Here is a 24,841-nt window from a genome sequence, read left to right on the forward strand (position 1 = left end):
CATTTGTGCTTTTAAGGCATCAGAATTAAGTTACTTGTGTTTTGGAAAAAGGCTAAAACATGAAAAGAAATTGTATTATTTGGGCTTAGCACAATGCTAGTTAGTTAAACAGGACATAAGAATATGCACGAAGTTAAATGATACCTAAATTAAATAGTGATGTCAGAGTGGAGTGTGACTAAGACCTATGCAGTGGATGTAGCAGCAGAAGAGTTGAATTGATACGTTGGCCTGCAGCTGACCACTGTATTCAAGTGAGGGCCTAAGAGATACACTGCTTGGGGAGCTACACTTTGAGACCTTTAAAAAAAAGAAAAAAGAAAAAACTTCATCAAAGTGTTTCAGACCTATGAAATATTGTTCTTAAGATGCCACACACCCCCGCCCCACCCCGAGAAGGCCCAGCCCAACATGAAATGTAAAATTATTTTATGTCTTGTATTCCCTGGGCTAGTACTGCTTTATGTTGTTATGTGAAAGGGTTAATCATAGCTGACCTATCTCAAAGCCCACTGTCAGTCAGGCTGAGTGCTCTGAACCAAATGATGGAGTTCATGCTGCCCTCCTCATAGCTGAGTATGGCAAATAGGCCTGCATGAGCACTCCTGTCTCCTAGTGGAGTTTAGAATAAGGACCAGTGGATAAAATTGGGGAATCTGAACAACAGAGTGGAAGCTGAGAGTTGAGTTAGCTCTTAGGTGGACAGACATGAACCAGGGAGCAGGGAAGCAGGGTCGCATTCATGCACTAGGAGTTTCTCAGGCTGGTTTGGCATCAACTCTGTTCCTGTTCGTATGGTAACTCATCCAGAAAGCTGGCAGAGAAAACCGTCCAAGGGCACTGCTTAGTGATCAGGTGGGTGGGCACCATCCTGTATAGACATGGAACTTGGCTCTTGAAGAGTTAGATTTATTTCTGGACATCAGCCTTCTTAAAAGCAGTGCATCACCCTCTGCCCACAGATGCTGCTGTAGTGGGTGATCTGTTGGCTTGTCCATTTTCAGCTCCTAGTACAAAATAAATGAAAGCCAAGGGCATTACAATTGGGAGGGAAGGAGGACTGTTATTTAAAAGGCTTTTAAATGATGTCACTATATATTCTTTTAACAACATCCTCTAAAAGCCTTTGAAAAACTAGTCCCTGCCTCCCTCTGTTGTTAACAAAGATGGTGCAGGGCTGCTCTTTAGAAGGCTGTTAAATGGTGATCCTATATATTTTAACATCAACATCATTTAGAAACCTTTTAGAGACAGTCTCTTCAGCCACCGCTAACAGAGAGGGAAAAGGACATGGGGGAAGGGATTGCTTTTTTAAAGGCCTTTGGACGGCACTATCAATAAATACAGCAATATTGTCATAAAAGCCTTTTTCCAATGATGATTCAGCTTTTTTGATGTGTACTTTTAACCTCATGACCCTTTGTCATCTGACAGATTGCTGTTTCAACATTGACTGAAAACTCAGTTTACTAATAATCCCCAAAATACCGTTTATTAAACTTTGTAGAGCTTAAAAATCAATTACACATATACTGTCTCATTCGGCCCTCACAACAAGTAGGTGAAGCAGACAGGATGTGGAGAATTAGCCCCATTTGTAGAGGAGAAAGATAGAGAACCTACGGAGTTGTGATGCTTGGCTTCACAATTAATACCCACGCTCTACCCTCTATCCTGGTCACTTTCACTCACTACTTACTTACTCATTTGTTTGTTTGTTTACTTTGAGCAGGATCTCACTGTGTAGTTCTGGTTGGTCTGGAATTTGTTTTGTAGACCAGGCTGGCCTCAAATTCTCAGTGGTCTGCCTCTTAAATGCTAGGATTAAAGGCATGCATCACCACCCCAGCACATTCTTATTAATAGTGGTATTCAGCCTTGGTCTTCTAAAGTGCCCAAATACTAAGACTCAATAGTTTTTAATTAGCATAAAAGTAAAAATTCTGCAGCTGATATTCTGAAGGTCGACCTGGAGAGGTTGCTGTAGATGGCAGTTAACACAGAGTCCCACAACTGGTCAGTGGGCATAGACTTTGGGGTGTACAGTCCTAAATGGGACATGTATATCACCTCCCCTCAAGGCTCTGGGATCTCACAGAAGATGGGGTAGAACGATTGTAAGAGCCACAGGTGATGAATGACTTCAAGGAAACAGGAGTTTCTGGATACAACAGGACAGATACGCTATGAACTCTGAGCAGTTGTGACAGTATGCTGAAGGCTTGCACAAGCTCAAACCAGACAAAATCCCAGGACGGAGGAGGGGAAGTGGGAACAGACTCCCACCCACAGTTGAGAGTCTGTTGACCTTGCCTGCTGCTGGGTGAGGGAAAGTCGGTTTTATCTAATGATGAGACTCCTGGTAGGTTGACTACCCATCAAGGCAGGCTTCCTGTCCAGGGGCAGGTGCACAGCACAGGCTGGACTTCATGGGGTAGGGGCAGGATATATGATGGGAGTAAAGGTGGGTAGATAAGGGTGTTTGAGAGAGAATCTGGGAGGTGAGGGAAGGGGTGATATGATCAAATCACATTGTCTGGAATTCTCAAATAACTCCTGAAAGCATTTAACATAGAAAAATAAGTTAAGCCGGGCCGTGGTGGCGCATGCCTTTAATCCCAGCACTCGGGAGACAGAGGCAGGCGGATCTCTGTGAGTTTGAGGCCAGCCTGGTCTACAGAGTGAGTTCCAGGAAAAGGCAAAAAGCTACACAGAGAAACCCTGTCTTGAAAAAATAAAAAAAAAGAAAAGAAAAGAAAAAAAAGAATAATAAGTTAATATAAATATGAATAGGGGTGCAGGTCATCAATGACTTCGCTCCATACACTTGGACTCCAAAGACTCTCAAGTTCCTATACTATAAATCAAGTAGTCTGTTAGTGAGAGATTTTATTTATTTATTTATTTATTTATTATTTTTTTTTTTTTTTTGGTTTTTCGAGACAGGGTTTCTCTGCGTAGCTTTGCGCCTTTCCTGGAGCTCACTTGGTAGCCCAGGCTGGCCTCGAACTCACGGAGATCCGCCTGGCTCTGTCTCCCGAGTGCTGGGATTAAAGGCGTGCGCCACCACCGCCCGGCGTGATTTTAAATGTTTGTACACAGATCAGGAAAACTGTACATGACTGTATAAACATTTGTGTCTCTATTTCTGTCTTGTGATCTCCAAGAACCCATTTCCTTATCCTTGCTCAGTGTCAGGGATTTCTCAGGAACCTTGGTACCTGAGACTGGCGCCTGTGATGTCAGACTGAATAAAGCATCTAGGTGGGGTCTATTATTTCAAATTAACATATCCATGACTGAGGTAACTTTTCCTAAACTTTTATCTGGATGAGATCCATGTCCCTCAACCTGGGAGACCCATAGCCCTTAAATTAGAGTTCAATTGTGCAGAGAGGCATAGCTAGCTTTAGAGGCCATAATTCTGTCTCTGAAATACATAGCACAATTCCCCTGACAGTATGTAAAGTTCTGTACCACAGTCTAGCCTTTCTCTGGGAATCTCCATTTGGGTTGTGCAGGCCTGTAGAACATGGTCTCCACATGGCCTCACTCACACTGACCTGTAATTCTGTCTGTGTCTAAATCATCACTCCCTAGTCTAAGACGGGGTTATTTGTAGAAAGCCCCTAGCTGTCGCTTCCAGGCCAATCCATTGTCGCCCAGATATCCTTCCTTCTTCAAGACCATCTTCCTTCCCTTACCCTTTATCCTTAGATCTCCAACACACTCAGTAAAGGCCGGGACTTCTCACGCATGGTTTTGCCATCCTTCCTGGTCCTAGGGAACCTCATGGTTTGTGCCCTTTGTGCCACACAGCCTGTGGTGAGCTGGGTTCTGACCTCACCTGGACTGAATTTCAGGCACATGTGCTTCTATTTAGCTCAGAGCTGTAACTATAATTCAATGCCTTGGTGTGCCTTTCATGTTCCTCGGTCCCTTTATTCCCTCAGATTTTATTTTGCATTAGCCTAAATTTACAGCAACCCTGGAAGGCAGGTAGATGTCAGTGCCACTATCTCCATTTTGCTGAGCATCAAGGTCACTAGAGCTTAAGGAACTTTTCTAGTGTCCAAGGGCTGGCTGGAAATATCTTATCTCCAAAGTCCTACTTTCTGTCTTTTTATTTTAATTGAAAATAAATTTATTCTCATATGATATATTCTGATCATGATTTCTCCTCCCTCATCTCCTAGATGCTCCCTGCCCATCCAACTCCCCACCTTCTTTCTCTCTTTAGAAAACAGATGGGGGGGGGAAAGACTAAAAATACTATAACAAAACAATATGAGACAAAAAAAAAAATCTACAGAAATACCACTGGGTTTGTTTTGTGTTGGCCATGAGGCCTACCTTTATGTGTGGTTAATGTCTCCAGTGAGACTCCATTGCAGAAAACTAGTTTTTCCTTTGCAAGCAGTCGACAGTTGGAGGCAGCTTCTTCATTAGTGGTGGGAGGTCGTGTCCATGAGCCTGTGCAGGCCCTGTGCGTGCTGCCATAGCCCCGTGACTTCGTATATGCGCCAGTCTGTTGTGTTTGGAAGATACGGTTGCCTTGGTGTCCTCCATTCCTTCTGGCTCTCACAGTCTTTCTGCCTCGTCTTCTGCAGAGTTCTCCGAGTCCTGAGGGGAGGGATTTGGTGGAGACATCCTCGTTAAGACTGAGTGTTCCAAGGTCTCCCACTCTCTGCACATTGTCTAGTCGTGGGTCTCTGGGACAGTTCTCATCTACTGTAGAAAGATGTAGAAGCCCTGCTTTTAAGGGAAGCATTTTTACAGGGGCTTATGGGAATAGAAGGAATCTAAAACCAGGTTGACACACTCAAGTAACATTCTATAGTATGGGCAAGAAAAAAAAATGATAATCAAAAAAGAAATGGAGGGAGACTAATTCCCAGCATTTTCTCTAAAATCAGGAATGAGACAAGGGTGTCTACTCTACTCACTTACCCATGTCATGCTCCAAGTCTTGCTACAGCAATTAGGCACAAAAAAGACATGGAAGTGTAAAAATAAGAATTCAGACTATTGTTGTTTATGGTGACTTAAGACTGTAGACTACTAGGAAACTCTTACCTCTAGTAAAGTCTCAGGATACAGAAGTCAGCAACGTAGCAGCCTTCATATATACCAACAGTGTATGTACTCAGAGGAAAGAAATTGTGAAAAAATATCCCATTCATAGTAGTTCTCCCAAAAAATTAAGTGCCTAATAATAAACTTAACCTAAGACTTGAAAAATCTCTACAGTGAAAATTTGAAGACACAAAGGAACTCAAAGAAGATTCTGGAAGATAGAGCTTCCATGTTCCTGTACTGACAGAATTAATATTGTGGAAATGGCTGTACTACTAGAATTAATCTACAGGATTAATGCAGTGCCTAGTAAAATCCCAGGGACATATTTTGTAGGTCTAAAAAAAAAAAAAAATCTAATAATTCCAATGAAATCACAAAAGACCATGAATTGCCAAAGCAGTGCTAAGGAAGAACAGCACAGCTGGAGGCATCTCAAGCCATGTGACCTACCAGATTACAGCCAGAAGATGCAAACAACTTAAACAGACCCATTGCAGGGAATGACACTGAAACTCTTACCACATTTCCCAACAAGGAAAAGCCCAGGTCCGGAATAACTGCTGAATTTTTATCAAACTTCCAAGGAAGATTTAGTAATAGTTCTTCTTAACTTACTCCATAAACTGGAAGATGAGGAAGCACTAGAAAATTCAGCAAAACCACTGTTATCCTGATACCAAAATTAGGTAAAGAAAGAAGAACAAAGAACCTATAGACCAATTTCTCTGATGAGCATAGATACAGAATTCCTCAACAAAATGCCTGCAGACCCAATTCAGAAACACGTTAACAAGACCATACAGCGTGGCCAAGTGGGCTTCATCCTAGAGATGCAAGGTTGGTTCACAATACATAAATCAAGAAATTTAATGCACCATCTAAATGCATAATCATCTCAGTTGATGCAGAAAAGGCATTTGGCAAAGTTCACCATACTGAAGTCCTGGAGATAATAGAAGTAGATAGAGCAAACCTCAAAATAAAGAAGTCTCTACACAAACCTAGAGCCAAGACTACTAACCAGGTTTTTTTTTTTTTTTTTTTTAATTAAATGTGCTGATAGTAAGGCTTATAGACTTATCTTTGGAGGGGAAAGAATAAAATGTTGTAATTCATTCCACATTGCAAAATCCGTGCAGACACATTCTATATGTAGGATCAGAAAACTTTATTGGTAGTGTTAGGGGTGGAACCATAGGGCCTTGTACTTGGTAGGCAGGTGCTCTCCCACTGAGTTATATCTTCAGCCCCAGGTTCTCTGTGAAGAGGACTAGATAGTGAATCCTTAGCCTTGTAGACTGTGGCCACTCAAGGATGCCATCATGGTATAAAAAGAGCGGGGGGGGGGGGGGGGATGAGCAAGTGTCTGTTCCAATAAATATTTTAGAAACTAAAATGAGTTTTAATATTATAAAAATATTACAGTTTCACAACCATTTAAAAACGTTATAACCATACTTAGTGTGCAGACTACACAAAAGTAGGCATTGCTTTCTGGTACCTATTTCCTGGCATACATATATTAATGAATTGATTAAGTGCCCATACTGTGTTCAGATCTGCCTGCAAACAGATTTTATTTTTTATGCATATGCATCTTTTGCTCACTTGTATGTCTGTGTACTACATGCATGCCTGGTGGTCACAGAGGTTAGAAGAGAGCATTGGCTCCCCTGGAACTGGAGTTAGACAGGGTGAGACACCATGTGGGTGCTGGGAACCAAGTCCAGGTACTCTGCAGCAATACTAAGTGCTCTTCACCATTGCTCTCAGTCTCCAGCCCTACAAATACATTTTTAAAGTGTGTTCATTACTACAAAAATAAGTAAGGAAGTCTTCAAATTTTCATAATCTATGCTTGTTACTAAATACTAGAAGTCATCACAGTTACTGTCTACAATAGTCAAGTTTACATGCAGAAGCTAGAGTTATCCTTAAGATAAACCGTTTATTTAGGGTAACACTTTCTAGAAGGTTGAATACATGTCTTTGGATCTGTGCTTCCATGTAGAGGTGAAGCAAACTTGCCCTTTGCTGTTTTAATCCTCTACTAGGTACTGCTCCGTGCAGAGACACAGCGGGCTCGCTTTCTACATCTACTAGGTAAATTAGACAGTATGGAGGCTTTCTGCCTTATAACTCACCAGTTGAAACACACATTGGCTTAAAAAGCACTAATTTAAAAGATGCAGCTTACCTCTGCTTACAGTCTCTTCCTTACCTCATCGCTTTTATAAATCATATCTAAATAGACACAGCTATAAAACAAGCCAAACAAAACAAGACACAAAGAGAGCAGTTTATATAGTGCAGCTCTTCATTTTTTTGAAATTTAAAGACAAAACAGATTGATAATACTTAAAGGTGATTGTGTAACTAAATACGATTAAAGCATAAAAGGTTGGAAAACATCGTTTTCATAAAGCTTTATGTGGAGATGTCATCTCTGAAATAGTGGCGCGGGTGCAGGCGGAGGCTTGGTATAAGCCACTCACTTGATACTGTGCTTTATTTTTCAAGTCTCATTTCAAATTTTATAATTCAATCATTTTGAACAGCTATGTTCAAAAGAAGTTTTACAACTTTAATCTTAATAATCTCAAGAAAAAGCAGACATGCTATGTCATAAAATAACTATTAGTGACTAGTTTGTATCCTATAAATCTAACTTGAGTTGATAATATGGTCCATTACCTGCTAACTGCACAGAGTATTTTTCATTTTACACTCTTCAGTTACTTTTTAGTGAAGTGTTAAAAAATATGAAGCTTTTCTCCTCTCTAAAATCGCACGCTGTCTGTCTGTTATTAGGGAGATAACAGCTCTTATAAATGTTTCAGGAAGCACTAAGTAGACAGTTATGTGCTCTCTCATTCCACGCTTATTTGCTTACTGTAATAAACTGATAAAATATGTGTGCTTTGTCTCTGTGTATCTACAGGCGTCATGAGTCACATAGATTTCCTTTAGAAATAATGTTGTGGCTGCAGAATTGATTGCTTATTTTCATAAACCATCTAAAGGTACACGAACGACTTTTATTATTTAAACATGTGCTGGGGAAAGATTTGTAGGGGATCATCTCACTGATACTGGATGTTTTTTGTTCTCCTCCCTCTGGGGGAAGCTTTTTATTGTAGTGTCACTACAGCTGGTGAACTAATCACCTCCTCAGGAATCCTCGGGAGGATGGCCATGTCGTCTGTTTAGAATGCAGCAGGCTTTTAACTTTTAGAACATTTGTTATTACAGAATTAAATCGAATGTTTTGGGGACTGGAGAGATGGCTCAGTGGTTAAGAGCACTGGCTGCTCCTCCAAAGGACCCAGGTTCAGGGTTCAATTCCTAGCACCCACCTAGCAGCTCACAACTGTCTGTACCTCCAATTTCAGGGGATCTGACACCCTCAGACAGACATACCTGCGGGCAAAACACATGCACATAAAATAAAAATAAATAAATAATTTTTTTTTAAAAAACCCTAGTGTTTTCAAGCATTGTTTTTCATCCTGTCTTGGGTGGTACAGATTTTTATTAAAATCATTTTTTTACCTGAATCTAGATGTTTCTAATGTTTGTTTCATAGAACTCCTCATCAATAAATTTTTCTTTGTGTACACTTTTAGAAATGGTTTTTTCTTTTTTTCACAGTTCCATATATATACATGTAATGGAAATCTTAAATCACTTCCTAAAACTAATAAATATTGACGCAGGTGATTCTCCACTTATCACCACACTGTGCTCCAGTAAGCCTGTGATATTTTTAGAAAATGTTGTATTTAAACACTTAGTGTTAAATAAAGTATAATTATAACCAGTGCTGGAGGAAGATTATTAAGAAATCCTGTAATATTTAAAATGGTGAAATTATTATTTGAGTTCTGAGTATGGATAAAATTATGTTTTAAAGTAAGGAGTGAATGGGAAGCCAGATAATAAACCTACTAGGTAAATTATATTGTGTTCTAACTATGTTGGGTGTGTGGTGCACATGTTCAGTACCTGCAGAAGCAGAGGTCGGTAGATATCTGTAAGTTCCAGGCCAGTCTGGTCTACAAAGCAAATTCCAGGCCATCCGGGGCTCCCTGGAGACCTTGTGTCCAAGTAAGGAAGTGAGGGAGAGGAAAGGAACATAGTATTAAACGACAGTGGGAGAAGACAAGGGGTGTGTGGGAAACAGAAATTGTGTTAACCCTCATTAGGGAGGTCATACTGGAGCAAAGCGACATCAGAGCGGAACCAGGGGGTGTGTGGAGAACGTACGTTCCAGGCACAGCAGGTGACCCAAGCCAAGGGCACCTGGTAGAAGTTCGGCTGTGTGGCTGCCATGTTAGCAGAGCACGGACGTCGTGGTGGACTGGAGCAGGGTGAGCCATGGAGTCGTGAGAGTAGGAGATGTGGTCGGCGGGGAGCTGGCCGCTGTGGACTTTCCCTCGGGGTGAACTGGAGGGGTTCGAGCAGAGGGGTGGTGTGCTGCTGCTCCCTCACCACACTGGATTGCTACCTCAGTGGCCTGAACGGAGAGCCTGTGTGGTGGAGTACAGGAACAGGAGCCAGAAGACCGACCAGACAGCTGCCAGAGTGCTGCAGAGAGAGATTGGGGGGGCTCAGATGGCCACCATGGAAGCCCAGTGCACGGACCGGTTTACTTACTTCACTCCTGTAGCCGAATTCTTTCCTCTTCCCTAAGATGGCAGCTCTGCCTGCTCTGAGGCCTCCTGCCTACCTTTGTTGTGGCCTTCCTCACACTGATTGGTTTACTCGGTTCTCTGGAATGCTGTGTATTAGTACTAGTACTTAGTATCATCAGCAAAGTGCATCAATAAAGGTGAGAGGAAAGAAAAGGAAAAATGAATGATCAGTGATGATAATCGCTGCTTTGTGTTTGAAATAATGGTGTCCTTCTCATAAAGCCCTGCGATAACACATCCTTAGCTATGGAGAAATAGCTTCGGAGTCCAGAGAAAGACCTGCAGTGCAGGTCTTCAATGACCTCTACCTCGTAGTAGGGCCCACCCTTGCAGATAGCCGCCCCTTCCCATAGTGCCAAGCTGAGGGCCGTGCCTTTCCCACGGGGCTTCAGGAATGAAGGTGCACACCGCAGCACAGTGCTGCGCTTGCTTCTCTCCAGCCTTGTAGTTCCAGCCTGCGTTCCCCATCCTGTATGCAGCCCAGCCGTTATGGGTTTCCAGAAAAGTGGAGACTGCCTACGTCAGCACCTCCTGAGTGACGTGATGATGATGAGTACCTCTCAGACGTGCTGTAGGTCAAAAGGGACCTGCTCATGTAACACTGGAAAGTACCACTCATCAGCTGAGGACTTGTGCTCAGGTTGGCGGTTGTAACTTTAGTGGGGTCTCTGCACCCGTTTGTACACACAAACACTTGCCTCTTCTAGTCACCCTTCTGTCTCGGAGTATGTTTCCACTGAGCCTTGCTGTTTGGGTCTGTGCTAAACAGTGTCTGAAAACATGGAACAGGATTTAAATTTCTTCAGCATTAAAATGTTCTTGAAAAAATATTTGTGAGACAGGCCATGCTGTGTACTGCAGGAAGACCCCAGGCGTGTGACCTTCTTGTTTTAACCGCCACAGTTGTGTTTAGAGGTGCATGCCGCTGAGCCCGACTCAAAGAAAGGGAATCGCTTGGAGACCTAACACTAGTGCTTGGCCGGCATTTTGGGGTCCTGGCTTTGACCTTAGCACTGCAGAAAACCAAAGTAAACTAACGGTGGACCGTCGATTGTCGTCATCAGAAAGCCCAAGGTGGGGAAGGCCAGTTCTCCACTCTGAACAGAATTTAAGATCTAAGCAACTGCTTTTTTTAAAAATATATGTTGCAAATAAATTTACAGAATTTTACAAATGTTACTGTATAAATTCTGATACTAGTTGATCTTTTTATGGACTACTGCTTTAATGATATATAGTAGGGAGTTTATCATTTCATATTATGATATTTTCATTGAACCTGAAATTATTAAGTTATTTATTGTCATCAGTTATTTGTAGCAGGCCTGGTGTGCTGCGATATGTAAATTTTGAAAGGAAAGATGGCTGTCCTGTGGTTTTATAACAGCTTTCTCTCTCTCTCTCTCTCTCTCTCTCTCTCTCTCTCTCTCTCTCTCTCTCTCTCTCTCTCACCCTCTCACCCCCCCCTCTGTCCCTCTCTCTAATTTGCTGCTTGTGATTTCAATTAAACTACAATAAAGGAAACAATTTAACTAAAATCGAACATTCAATGGAGATATAAAGAGATGAGTACTCAAAAAAGTACCGAAGGAATTTAAATAATGATGAACTTATCTCAAAATAATGTATTAGTTCTTTTTCTTGGGACTGTGACAAAACACCAGAGAAACATCTTAAAAGAAGAGAGCTCTCTGGCTCCTGGTGTTAGAGCAGACGTAGTCCATCGAGGTGGAAAGCATGGCAGCGGGGATGTGGGCATCCGGTCTCTGCTCCCGTGAGCATGAAGCAGAGGGACGTGCTCGCTTGTGCTCACTCTGCTCAGGGTACTCCAGTGTGTCTCCCAGGTGATGGTAAAGATCAGTCATCGTAAGAGGGAAGGTCGTTTTAATCAGTAAAACAAAGGATGGAGCCACCTTAAGCTGAAGTCGACAGTGGAACAAGTTCCAGGGGAAAAGATGTTCCTGGTTGATCACCATGATGGTGAATGCCGTAATCCCAGGACTCAGGAGGTTGAGGCAGGAGGAGCCCAGGCTCCAGGAGACCCTGTGCTGCCCAGTGAGGAGCTGATAAGTTCAGGAGTCAGGGTTGAGAAGGGAGGCACATGATGTTCATTATTGGTAGGGATGCCATATGGTTGAAACATCCAAGAAAACCAACTGAAAAACTATCAGAACTAATTATAAAGTTACCAGGAGGGCCATGTATAGAATAATTAGGGTAAAAAGTAAAAAAGAAAGCTCATAGACTGTTTTTAAAAGGAAAATATTTACATATGCAGGGCATGACCTACCTCTCATCCCAGCTGGATGCCAGAGGATGCCAAGACCTAGGCTCACCTAGGTTACATAGTGAGACCCTGTCTCCCCCTCCCAAAAATATATATTGTATGACTGGGTTGTTTTTGTCTTATATTACCAAAATATTTTAATATATACCTGCAGAGTAAAATAAAGTTTAAGGCATTCACTTTTATCACTTTACATCATTCTGACTAGTGTCTGTGTGTGGTATCTTTTACAGTTTGTTATCGTGTTGTATATGATAACTTAGGGCAACCACATATCAGAAATGTTGACCTGTTTTCTGAAAGCAGCAATATCTGTCCTCCCTCACTCACCCACTCTTCCTTCCTCCCATGCACTTAGGTCAGCACACCTGTCTTTGTGCCCACAAAGACCCACGAGCTGCTTCACCGGATGAGCGGGAAAGGACTGGCCGCCTGGTACTGCTTCCCAAGACAGCCGTGCATTTTCGGTGACAAGATGGTCTCCGTACAAATAACACTGAACAATACTTCTGACCGAAAGATAGAAAATATCCACATAGGGGAAAAAAAGCTTCCTGTAGGCATGCAAATGCATGTTTTTCATCCAATAGGTAAATACTAATCCTCATTTGAAACTTGGTAACTAAATGTTTTCATTTTTAAAACAGATGTTTCAGAAAAAGATAAAAAGACAGCATTATTTTACTGACTGTGAGAGTGCCCAATGTGTGTGTGTGTGTGTGTGTGTGTGTGTGTGTACCTCAGGATCCTAGGCAGGTGTTCTACCCGTGGGCTATTCCCAGCCATTTTCCTTTTCTGTGACTGAATTTACATGTCGGAGAAATATATTTCTTTGCCCTCAGTGAATCGGGTCCCAGTGTCCTAACCCCAGTAGTGATTGGGGGGGGGGGGGTCTGAGGAATCAAAATTGCCGTCCTCTCCCCTATCTGGATGCATCACCTTCTCTCACCTCTCCTGCTCATCTTTCCTCCTCACCTTATCTTAGATAACTTATTGTGTATTAAAGGCAGGAAAATCAGTCTGCCTTTTGGAATACATACGTCTCATAGCTCAAGACCCTATCCTGATTCCTTTTACTGTCCATAAATTGAAAAGTAAAGGGAACACAGGATGAATACTGTTGTGGTGTCTTCCTATTCATGCACAGGATATAGAGCACCCTGTGGTGTATGATTGCATTTATTGTGTTTTTAAATATCTTTAATCTGTTACTGCCATTTAGGAATCAAGATGTTTTCATGCTAAATAAAAACAGAAAAAGGAAACCTCATTTTTCTTAAAGTAGTGCATAAGATGCAGCAATAGTGGACCTTGTCTCTGTATGCACAGGCAGTGGTGGCCCTGGTCTCTGCATGCAGCAGGCAGTGGTGACCCTCATCTATGCATGCAGCAGGCAGTGGTATCCCTCATCTATGCATGCAGCAAGCAGTGGTGGCCCTCATCTATGCATGCAGGAGGCAGCTACTACTGGACCCTGATTGGCCTCGCATACATCATGTGCTTCCCAGATGCCCATCCGAGTGTCAGGGCCCTTCTGCTGTACCCCTTGCCAGTTTTAAGTATTTTCTTAAAATATTTAGTTTGTGTGAATGGAAACAGTCCCCAAGGTGTATTTGGGAGAAGCTTCAGCCAAAATCTTCATTGAAGGTGATATGAGTTAGTGATGGTTTGGGGTGTATATGAAGCCCTGGGTATGACCCCAGCAGCCTCCCATAAACCCTACAGGAGGTAGAAGCAGGAGGGTCAGACGTTCAAGGTCACCTTCAGCTACAGGAGTGTGTTCTGAGCTATTCGGATTGTTATCTAAAAGAAACAAGAAGGGAAGTAGGTTTCTGTCACTCCGGCCTCCGTTTTCTGGCATTTACAGGGAATAAAGCCCTTGGTCCAGGACAAAGTCAGTGAGTTTTCCTTCCTATTCTGTCCTCTGTTGCACATAACTGCTCTGTTTTCTCCATCTGACTCTGGCATTGTGGGACTTCCACAAGGCATTTTGTGAACAGCATCATGCTCTGTATGTGTGATATCTATCACTAGGGAAATAATGGTTTCTAATGCAAAGCCTAGTAGACTTTCATAAACAACCAGAGTAAAGTGGGTTAGGTTTATTCAGACCTTACCGAATGCCGGCATTTTATGCCTTGATAATTAAGAGAATTTCAATAGTACCCACTCTCCTAGTTTTTACAGGATTATTTTGTGAATTTGATATATTGCCAAGGAATTACAGAATATACCAGTTTGTGATTTTTTTTTTTAACTGCTTGTAATCTAGCCCTTTTTACCTGGTTTAAAAATTAGTTTAGTTAAGCAATGTCGAGTAGCTGATGTATGGGTTGTCTGTGGCTGGAAATGTTATCCAAAGGTTAAAACAGTAGAACAGTATTAATGCTTCCTTGGGCTGGCATAATGAGTTGATGAGTTGACCTTTTATTGGCCTATGTAGAATAGAAGAAATAAATACAATAAATTTCATAGTATGACATTAATGTGGCATTAAAATATGAATGTCGTTGCCTCCGTACTACTTATGAGCTTTTCATTCTGAGGAAAATTTTTATGGCTACGATATTTCATTCATTTTTGGGCATCGTTCAGATGCTTTTAAGGTAAAGAGTTTTTTTTCCACGTGTGTAACACAGCCCAGACCCTGTACCGATAGATGACAACCAGTTACAGTGTGTGATTATATCTAAATTAGCCCCTCCATAGTCATCTGAAGAATGCAGCAAAACCAGATCTTTTGTTTTCATGTTTTTGTTAAATAAGGGAGTCAAGATGCTTTATTCATTAAATGTGTGCCTATCTTAAAGGACTTGGCAGTATTCTTACTAGTCACCAATCTGCTTTATTTTGCCTTCAAATCACTGGATCTTGCCTTTCCATTAGCAGGGGGCTGAATTCCTTGTAAGAATATTAGAATTTATTTGCCTAGTTTTCCAAAGAGATTAAGAATATAAGGGATTTAAGAGGTGGATGGGAGGACTTAAGGACTAGCATTAGACTATTTCCACTGCACAACGGCAAGTCCAGAAACAGTGTCCAAATATTGTAAAAATCCACCATGAATAATTTTATGCTGATGAAGCGTTTATATAGTAAAACATGCCATTGATCATGAGCTGTCCTCCAGAATCAGCGCGTCACAGAACTAAGCTCACAGTTCATTACCATAACGTCCAGACAGAACCAGTCGGTGCCGGAGTGCTAGCAGTGGGGCATCTTGAGTGGTGTCACCTCCTCAGGTGACGGGCAGGGGTACGGATGACGTGGGAGAGCTGGATTGTGAGCACAGTCATGTTTGAGAGATCCCACTGGGTGTATGACACAAACAAAACCAAGCCGCAGTGTTTGTAGTGTGGAAACGGGTGTTGGGGGTTCACAAAGGACAGCCAGGATACGACTCACAGGTAGAGTGCTTGTTTACCTGGACCCCATCTTCTGCTTGGGAAAGAGAGACCACTAGCCTTAAGTAATGAGACTGAGAGCTGAGAGCTGGGGTGTGTGTGTGTGTGTGTGTGTGATTGTGATTATATGACTATAGCCCTAAGGAAACACTGATTGTCGAAGATTTAAGCAGCAAGTCTTGCTTGGTGTACTAGCTAGCCAGTAAAATTTATGTTATATAAGCAAATGAAATTCAAACTAGGATCAGAAAATCAAGATACCACAGAGCAAACCAATAACATTTTAAAATGTGTCTCAAAATGGGCCACCTTATAATGCCTAGCCTTCATTGAGCATGTGAGAAACACACACACACACACACACACACACACACACACACACACATACCAGCTTATTGAATTATTCTTTGTCCTGTCTCTACCGTCCTCTCTGTTCATGGTGAGCATTAAGGGGCCAATCATACTTAGCAGCAAACCCCAGGAGATGTTTGTCTATTGAAAGAAGTGTGCTTGCTAAAGTATGATGGCACGATGTACCCAAAACTGATAAAGTTGGATATAAATGTCTTATATGCAGCTCTTCTGAAAGCTGAGAGCAAAGTGAAGCCAAAGGAGATGTTTTCTATTGCAGTGTGTGCTATCTATGTGTTCATACATGTTTAGGACGCCCCATTATTCTAAGATGTCTTAAGTAGAATGAACATTTGTAATTATTTGTGGTGGGGAAGAAGAGATCTCTTAAGAGATGTCTTAGTTACTTTTCTATCACTGTGATAAGATACCATGACCAAAGCAACTAATAAAGCAATGGATTTAATTTGGGCCTAACAGTTCCAGAGAATAGTAGAATCCATAACTATCATAGCAGGGAACATGGTAGCAGGCAGGCAAGCAATGATGCCAAGAGCTTACATCTTATCCCCAAATTGGGGACAGACAGACAGACAGACAGACAGAGAGCGCTAGCTAATGAGCTAACTGAGAATGGTGTGGGCTTTTGAAACCTTGAAGGCCATCTCCAGTGACATACTTTCTACAATAAGACCACACCACCTAATCCTTCTCAAACATTTCCACCAACAGGGGACCAGTCAGATAGTCAAATATGAGCCTATGGGGGCCATTCTCATTCAAACCACAGCAGAGAAAGGCAAGGGAATTTAATAGGTAGTGGAATTTGTGTGACATGAAACCAGGAGACTGCTTGGAGAATCCAAGGGGGCCAGCAAAATAGGGGCATTTGGAAGGGGAAGGCAATGGGAAATGGATGAGCCAATGTATTGACACGAATACAAGAAAATGCTGTGAAGCCCATTACGGATACAGCAACTTAAACAATGAACTTAAAAAATAAGGAAAAAATGATTCTCAAACAGGTAGATGTAATGTGTTCATTAGAGGATGCTCAGAGTTAACTTGGAAGAGTGTAATTTCAGAGTCACGAGTTTATTATTCTTAGTTTAAATTATCTTATGAGCCATCATTAAATTTTTTCTTCCTTCCTTCCTTCCTCCCTCCTTCCCTCCCTCCCTCCCTTCCTTCCTTCCTTCCTTCCTTCCTTCCTTCCTTCCTTTCTTCCTTCCTCTTTAAGTTTTTCAAGACAGGGTTTCCTATAGCCTTGGCCATCCTGGAACTCACCTTTAGTCCTCCTGCCTCTGTTTCCCAAGTGCTGGGATCAAAGGCGCGCACCACTGCCACTGGCTAAATTTGTCTTTTTTAACCAAAGATGTCATGAATGTTCAGTGTTTTCTTTGCCACTTTTTCATGTCCTCCATGTTTTCATATCTGAATTTTCCTCTTTCCTAGCTTCTCTGGAGCCTGAAGGGTCTGTCACTGTCTCAATGGGCATTGACTTCTGCGATTCTACACAGGCCGCCTGTTTCCAGCTGTGGTAAGCTCAGTTGTTTTCTGTCTTTAGATTGCCTGTAAAGGACAGCACATGAAAAGCTGGGCTTTCAATAGCTTTTCCTGTAAGACAGAACATTTAGACAAATGTGGTTTTGTTTGACAACGTGTAACTGCCATTGGATACTTGCTCATACATTGTGTACCTTATGGTCCTGTACTCAGTGTTTCTGATACACCTGCCATTACAGTGTGCCATATGCAATTGAAATCCATGGTTTGTTGGTTAAAGGAAAAGGCTATTACTAATTTTTTTCTAATGTTAATACTATAGTTTTAGAAAATTCGGGCAAAATGAACAGTTTAATATATTGCTCAATAGCCCAAAGAAGTTTTTTGGGTTTTTTTTGTTTGTTTTTTTGTTTGTTTGTTTGTTTGTTTGTTTTGAGGCAAGATGTCCTCTTCAGCTACAGTGGGTTTCTTAAGGACAATATTATTGATTCTAAACCCGTACACTTTCCCCCTTTTACAAACTGAGGACATTCATAAAGTTGGTTAAGATGTCAGAACCAAATGTCACTCAAGTTTTTTGGTTTTAGGCTTTACTTCGTTCATGTAGTGTGTATGCTGATGAAGTCCAGAGGCTGTGGGATTAGAGCAGAGCCAGTGTGGCTTTGAGAGTCGCCCTTGAGTTCCTTTGTAGGTTTTCTGATACAGGGTGTGGCTTGTTTTTTAGATGGAAGTTACTTGTTTTTCTTTAAAAATTGAAATAGTTTACGTATCTGAATTTTAGGCAGCTTAGGATAGAATTTATTATGATTTAAAATTTGCAAGTCAGGACAAAAACACTTTAAAGTAAATGTGTAGGTTAAATGTAGCAAACCTTTCTTTGTCATTTCCCAGAACTCAGCTCAGAATTCTTTTATTGCCAAGAGCCGGCAGTGATGAATATGAACAGTGCAGTGTGCACATTGATTCTATGCAGATCATCACCTTTATGTTTGGGGAGGTCTGCTTTATTAGTGATATATAAAAACTGATTACTTTTTCCAACATTGCCTAGTAATTGTTTATTATTTTTCTATTAGACAAACAACACAGATCAATATTACTGAACACAGGCTATGAGTAACACCACTCTAAATAGATTTGCTCCCAACACCAGAGGTATATTCATTTTAATGACCTCAACCATGTGAGCCCGGTGCCAAAGCTTGTACCAAAAATTTTAGACCAAAATTAAAACCTCACACACTCCTTTATCGCACCAGTTTACAGTCAGGTGTGTTCTTATTGTTCCATTTTTTCTTAATTGCCAAGACTTCTTTTATAGTCTCTTAGACTACAAATGTGTTTTGTCTTCTGCATTTAGCCAAGACCTTTTAGGGAGAAATACACACTGTAGTGTTTGATTTTTATCCTACATTGGGTAGTATATGTGAACAGTTTTCTTTCAATGTCTCTTAAATACGTTTTAGGAAAATGACAATGTATCTCACATAGCAACTAGCTTTCTGTTATGAACACATTAATATATTTTCTGCAGTGCAGGTACAGATTACTAAGTTATTTTATATTTTGTCTTGCCCAGAAGCATGCGGGATCAAAAATTATTTTTGTGTGTTCCAAAAAGAGCACTTCGTCTTGCGTCAAGTGTAATTGATCCTGAAGCAGTGTAATCACAATTACTCACTTTCTTAATTGGCCTGCCCAAAATCAGAAAATGGAAACCGATCGGCGGTGTTTCAATCAATAGCTTCATAGTAGTGCTGGTGGGGGAGGGAGATAGTGGTAATGGGTCGATCAATCGGTCTGAGGTGCTCGTCACTGACTCTGCCTTTTGCATAGTAAGTGGCATCTTTTGCTTAGTGACGAGCTGCGTTAGTCTTGAGAGTTCAATAAAAGAAGGGAAAGAGGAAGTAGGGCTGGTATTAACATTTTTTGCCTGAAATACATTATATAAATCAATATGTAAAATTATGGGTAATAAGAACATATTTGATAACAGGCCTTTGGAAATGCTGAGAATGTGGACTGAAGCCTTTAGGTCTCTTTCTATTATGAGAAGAATGAGAATGGGATAAAGTGATGCCACTTTACTTTAGATAACTCTGTACATTATGAATAGGTAGATGGGTAGAGCGAGAGAGAAAGTGTTGTGCATAGTTACAACAATTCCCTTTTACTCTGCATTTCTAATCATCACCAAAGTAAAATATATAATATCCATAGATTATAAAATGAACACTGCATAAACAAGTCCCCATCCTGGTGGTGAGTGGGTAGACTGTATCAGAGGTAATATGTGTGGCTTAAGTTAGCCACCAGACAGCACTTGCACCCACTGTTTTTTGTCTAAAATTCACTAAAAAGAAAAATCCATTCTGTAAGAGGTAAGTGTATAAAGAGAGACAGAGACAGAGAGTGCCGCCAGTAAGAAATTACTAACAGAAGAGTAAGAGTCACTGGCCACTAGGAGACAGACAAGCGCGGATGAATACTCAGTGAGCCAACGAAAACCACACAGCACTCCTGAGAGCCGCCTGAGACGGCAGGAGCAGCTCTGGGCATCTCAAGTGCAGAGTGCGTGTGTGAAAAGAGAAGGTCAGGGGGTTGAGGAAGCCATGGGGAATTGAAGAGTACTCATTCCAGCCTCTGCCTCCCGACTCCACCTCTGCCCAGATGTGGTGTGAGGCCTAAGGCCACCGCTGCAGCAGCAGTGAAGGGGCCAGAAAGGACTTCACGGTGTGAGGGTCACAGGTCACAGGGCGTCATTTGTTCCCAGGGGGCAGAAGTGATCAGGGGTGGACTGGAGTGCAGGTCTGTCCTGGAGGGTAGTAGTCTCAGATCCCTTCGGGCTGGGGGAAAGCAGCCTCAGTACGTGCTGCCTTCCTGCCTCCTCGGTTTATGCCCATGTAACCAGGCTGTGTCTTACTTAATGAGCCCCAAACTGCAGGGAACAGGAGTCAAGTTTCTGTCCTGATAGTAACTGCTGGCATTTGTTAAGTACTTAGGACATGCTCCCTGCTGCTCCAAACTCTTCCAAGTGTCCATTTGTTTAATCTCACATTGATCCTTAGCTTGGTATTGTCCCCATTTTACAGGTTAGTAAACTTGAGGCGTAGGAAAAAAGATACCATAGCTAATATATAGTAGAACTTGGTGTGTTCTGTTACAAAAATAACCAAACAGTTTGGTGATGACCAAGCTTGGGAGAGAAAGCTGAAAACTGCCACGTAGAAAAGAAGGCTGAAGATGGATACAAGGACTACGGGCTTGTGAAGGGAGCAGATGTGCGGTGGGGTGGACACAGCTCTGGAAATAACTGGAACAAGGAACAAAACAAGGGACAGGAGCCGAGGAAGTAAAGGACAGACAGAAGGAGAGGAGAGAAGGACACAACTACAGAAAAGCATCTCCCCAGACAAGAACAAACAACCATCAGACTGAAAGGCTTACCAAAGACGGGCAGGGAAGATTCACAGACCACATTCCGCTGAAGAAATGGAAAAGAAAACCATCCCATAGCTTCTACAGCTAAAAAAAAAAAGACAAAAACAAAAAACAGCTTCCCTAAAAAAGAACAATGGGAGCCGGGCATGGTGGCGCACGCCTTTAATCCCAGCACTCTATAGGCAGAAGCAGGCAGATCTCTGTGAGTTCGAGGCCAACCTGGTCTACAGAGGGAGATCCAGGACAGCCAGGGTAATTACACAGAGAAACCCTGCCCCCCATCCAAAAAAAAAAAAAAAAAAAAAAAAAAAAAAAAAAAAAACCAAAAAACAAAAAGGAACAATGCAAGGAGTGAGATTTCTATCAGGATACAACCTTTAAAACATAAAGCTTTCAAATAACACATTCTCTTCAAACAAGCAGGGATTCTGTTTGTCATTTACAAATCCTATGTGAAAGATTCACTCAGAAAAGTAGTATAGTAGAATTTTCCATGAAGTCTGATATAGGAAAAGACAGAACGAAGAGGAGAGAATTTTACACTGTTGTTGTGTGAAAATAAGTATTGATATACTATCAAAAATAAATGTAATCATAAGCCAAACCCAGGATCTCAACATGGACCAGTGTGAGAAGGAATACCTAGCCCTTCTTATCATGTTTTTAAATTAATTGGTTGACAGCAAACAGGAATTTAAATATGGTTTAAAATATTAAGTATTATCACTAAGATCATTGATACCTCCAAGGAAGGAAGGAAACAAAAGAGTCATTAAGACTTTGGTCTTTTTAAATTGAAGAGGGACTAAGTGTGCTAAATAGAAAACTAAATAATATAGCTGAGGGGCAAGGGCATACTTCCTGTGTGTGCCTCTTCCGGGAGACACGAGCAGACGCCTGGTCACCTGGCCAGAGTCCTGACAGCTAACTGCAGGCTACAGAAACAGTTGGTGTAATTAGGGAGCCAGCGTATTTGCTGGGGTCACTCACAGGGTCACAGTTGAGGGGTTCCTGACGTAGAGGAGCTTGGGTGATGGACAGCAGCCACATGGCTAAGAAGCTGCCAAGCCCTCCCTGTCGTGGGTGAATGCCCGTGGAAGCCGCACTGCTGGAGCTCCCTGCCCAGCTAGTGGCAGCTCCTTCCCCAGCACTTGGCTGCTTGGACAGCCTTGGGGTGCCCCCCCCCATGAGTGAATCTTGTAACTTTCTGAGCCCCTTAAATTTCTTGAGCTTCCTAAGACTTCCGAGCCTCTCCTCCCTCAGGAGTAGCCCCAGGGCATCCACACACACTAGTTTTCACAAGTCAGGTCACCTTCATTAAACAGCTAAAGCATAAATTTCAACCATTTATAATAACCCTTCCTGAGAGAGGTTGACATAGAAACTAAAAAAAGGATAGCGTATTTGTTTATCTGATGGATGTACTAGGAAAAGAATAAAAGTAGTTGTGGAATGTATTATTAATATGTAGAAAAACTGAGCTGGCCTTGTTAAGAAAGAGGAGACCAAGATTAGAAAGAGAAAGTAAAAGATTTTCAGGAATTTAAAATAATAAGTGTATACTTTTCTAGTGTATTGGGATGTTTAGATGAAGCTAATTGTTTCATAGAAAAATATGAATGAGAATAAAAAGACTAACTGCGCTAGAACTTTACAGAAAGCATCTGATTGAACAAATGAAAAAGAAAGAATCGCCTGTATATTTCCATACAGCTGTACCTGATTTCCAGACAGACCCCCAACAATAACCTAGAAACGAGTACATCGCTTGGGTGGTGAATTACCTGATATCTGAACCACACACGTTATCCATGCCCATGACAGTATCAGAGACATCCTTTCTAAGTCAGAAAGGGAATAAGAAATATGATCTCAAAACTGTTTCACATTCTGATGGAAGTTCTAGCTGGTATAAGAAAGACCCCCAAAGGTAGAATATTCCTAGGATTATTAGTCCCCGGTATCTTGGAATCAAGAGAAAAATCTATTTAATGGGTTTTTAAGGGTGTTACAGTTTTCTGGGGTAGGGAGTGTAACGTTTCTAAAAGCCCTAAAAGAATATACAAAGTATTTTAAAGTAGGAGAAAGACAATATTAAGAAGAAATACACCATGTTCTTAAGTGGAAGGCCATATATTCATCAGACAAGCATTCTCACATAGAATGTGAGACTCATCTTTACATTCAGCGTGACAGTCTGGGTTCCGCGCCAGTAAAGCTTTCAAGGAATTCAGCGTATTTCTAAAATTGAACTGGAAAGCAAGATGTAAGGTCAAAATAGTTTTTTAATGAAGAGAAGTCTTTTAAAAATGTTGAAATATTTATTAAGGCCACCGAAATGTTTTCATTGGCATTAGCAAAGGAACCAGTAAAACAAAATAGAAAATTTAGAAATGGTGTCAGAGGGAGCTTCCAGGTCACTTGGGGGAAGAACATCCTTCCTGTAAAGGGTGTGGATTGTGCCTTGGGAAGATTGCAGAGAGCTTCCTCCACAGGTCACTCCTGAATAAATCAATGATTGTGTTGTCAAAGCTGTGAGCATGTGGCCCGCCCGGTGAGCTGGCCCATCCCTCACAGGGGCAGTGCTGGATAGCTGGCCCTGGTTGTGTGGGTGAGGGAGAGCTAGACATGATGGCATGAGCATAGGAGAACTGGTCCTGCCCCTTGCCAGCTACCACAGGCAGGAGAACTGCCCACACCCTTCACGTGGGCAAAGTGGGAGAGCTGGCCTTGGTGGCAAGGGTGCAGGAGAGCAGGAGGGCTGACCAACTCAGCTACCACCCAGGCCCCGACATCTGCCCCGTCCATGAACTACTGCTGTGCGTGAACGGGCTGGTCCTGCAGAACCAAAGCTGCAGGATCTCCGTGACCCAGGCAACAACAGGGTATCCAAGAGGAGTCCTGGTGAAGATCCAGTATTGATCGCGTAGCAGAAGTCTGAGGCCTCGGACCACTCCAGTGACTCATTGCAGTGAACAAGTATTTGCAAGTAACGCTCTTTGGGCAAAAGGGTATACTGTGGGACACGCTGCAACTTCCCCAGCGAGATTGATTGTTTGTTTTCTTTTGGGGGGGGTTGCAGGGATGGGGAGGTGAGTGGGATTGGGGTGCATGAAGTGAAGTTCACAAAGAATCAGTAAAAAGTTTTTTTTTAATGTAAAATTTCTTCATGGAAAAGAAAAAGTAGAAACCATAAACAGGGAGTAGAAAAGCCCCGAGGCGCCTGGAACAGACAAAAGCTCACTCAGTAGGCTATAAGGAACTCCCGTTCTGATCAGGACCCAGTAGAGGGTGGAAAGAAGAGGCGCATGAGCAGTTCCTAAGGAGGGCTGGAGAGAGAGAGGGCTCTAGGTGCTGCTCTTGCAGAGAACCACAGGTTCTTCCCACAGCCATCTGTAACTCCACTTCAGGGGGCTTGAGTCTCTCTTGGTTTCCATGGGCACCAGGCATCGACAAGGTCCACATATATTCATTCATATAAGCAAACACACACACAATTTTTTTTAATTTTTAAAAAGAAAATAAATGCAGATAGCAAGTAAACATAAGGATGTATAATGTGGCTAGTGTTTGGGAAAATAAAAATTGAGATATTTCACCTATCATTGACAAACTTTCAAAATTATTTTAATTCATGGTATTGATAAGAAAGGCAGAAAAAAAGTGTGTTCCCTTGTGTGCCAATTGTGAACCTTAAACTGGCGTCACTTTTTAGGGCAACTGGACACTGTCTATCTAAGTGCTAAATATTCATTGTTTTCACTTTAAGCAGTTCATCTCTAGAGAATGAAGCTCAGATAAGTAATTGTTTGGTAGGAGGAAGAGCTGTGGGTCATTTGGATTACATGTGTAAGTTTTGAGTGTCTGTGATACATTGTCCTGTTTGATTTCATTTAATGATCAAAATGATCTCTGAGGGGTTATTACTCTTAGACAAGGATCAGTAAGCAGCCTGCACACTCCATCTCTCTTACTTAGTTTACCCATTTGGATCATAGGCATCTGTGAAATGGGGTTGTATATAGTTGTGTATGTATCACAGTCAAACATCCAAATAAAATCTTACCTTACATCAGACT

The 24,841-nt window shown here is 41.8% G+C and overlaps 1 protein-coding gene across 2 annotated transcripts in view; it reads left to right on the forward strand.

Moving 5' to 3' along the window:
- The window catches only part of Ap3b1 (adaptor related protein complex 3 subunit beta 1), a 222,839-nt gene that overhangs the window by 177,098 nt on the left and 20,900 nt on the right, over window positions 1-24,841 (forward strand). For both annotated transcript variants that reach the window (XM_006981765.4, XM_076552077.1), the window contains exons 23-24: window positions 12,419-12,650; window positions 17,271-17,355. In XM_006981765.4, coding sequence (XP_006981827.1) covers window positions 12,419-12,650; window positions 17,271-17,355 — 317 coding nt within the window. The remainder of the gene's footprint in view (window positions 1-12,418; window positions 12,651-17,270; window positions 17,356-24,841) is intronic.

The sequence above is a fragment of the Peromyscus maniculatus genome, chromosome 15 (genome assembly GCF_049852395.1).
Source record: "Peromyscus maniculatus bairdii isolate BWxNUB_F1_BW_parent chromosome 15, HU_Pman_BW_mat_3.1, whole genome shotgun sequence".
Taxonomy (NCBI): Eukaryota; Metazoa; Chordata; class Mammalia; order Rodentia; family Cricetidae; genus Peromyscus; species Peromyscus maniculatus.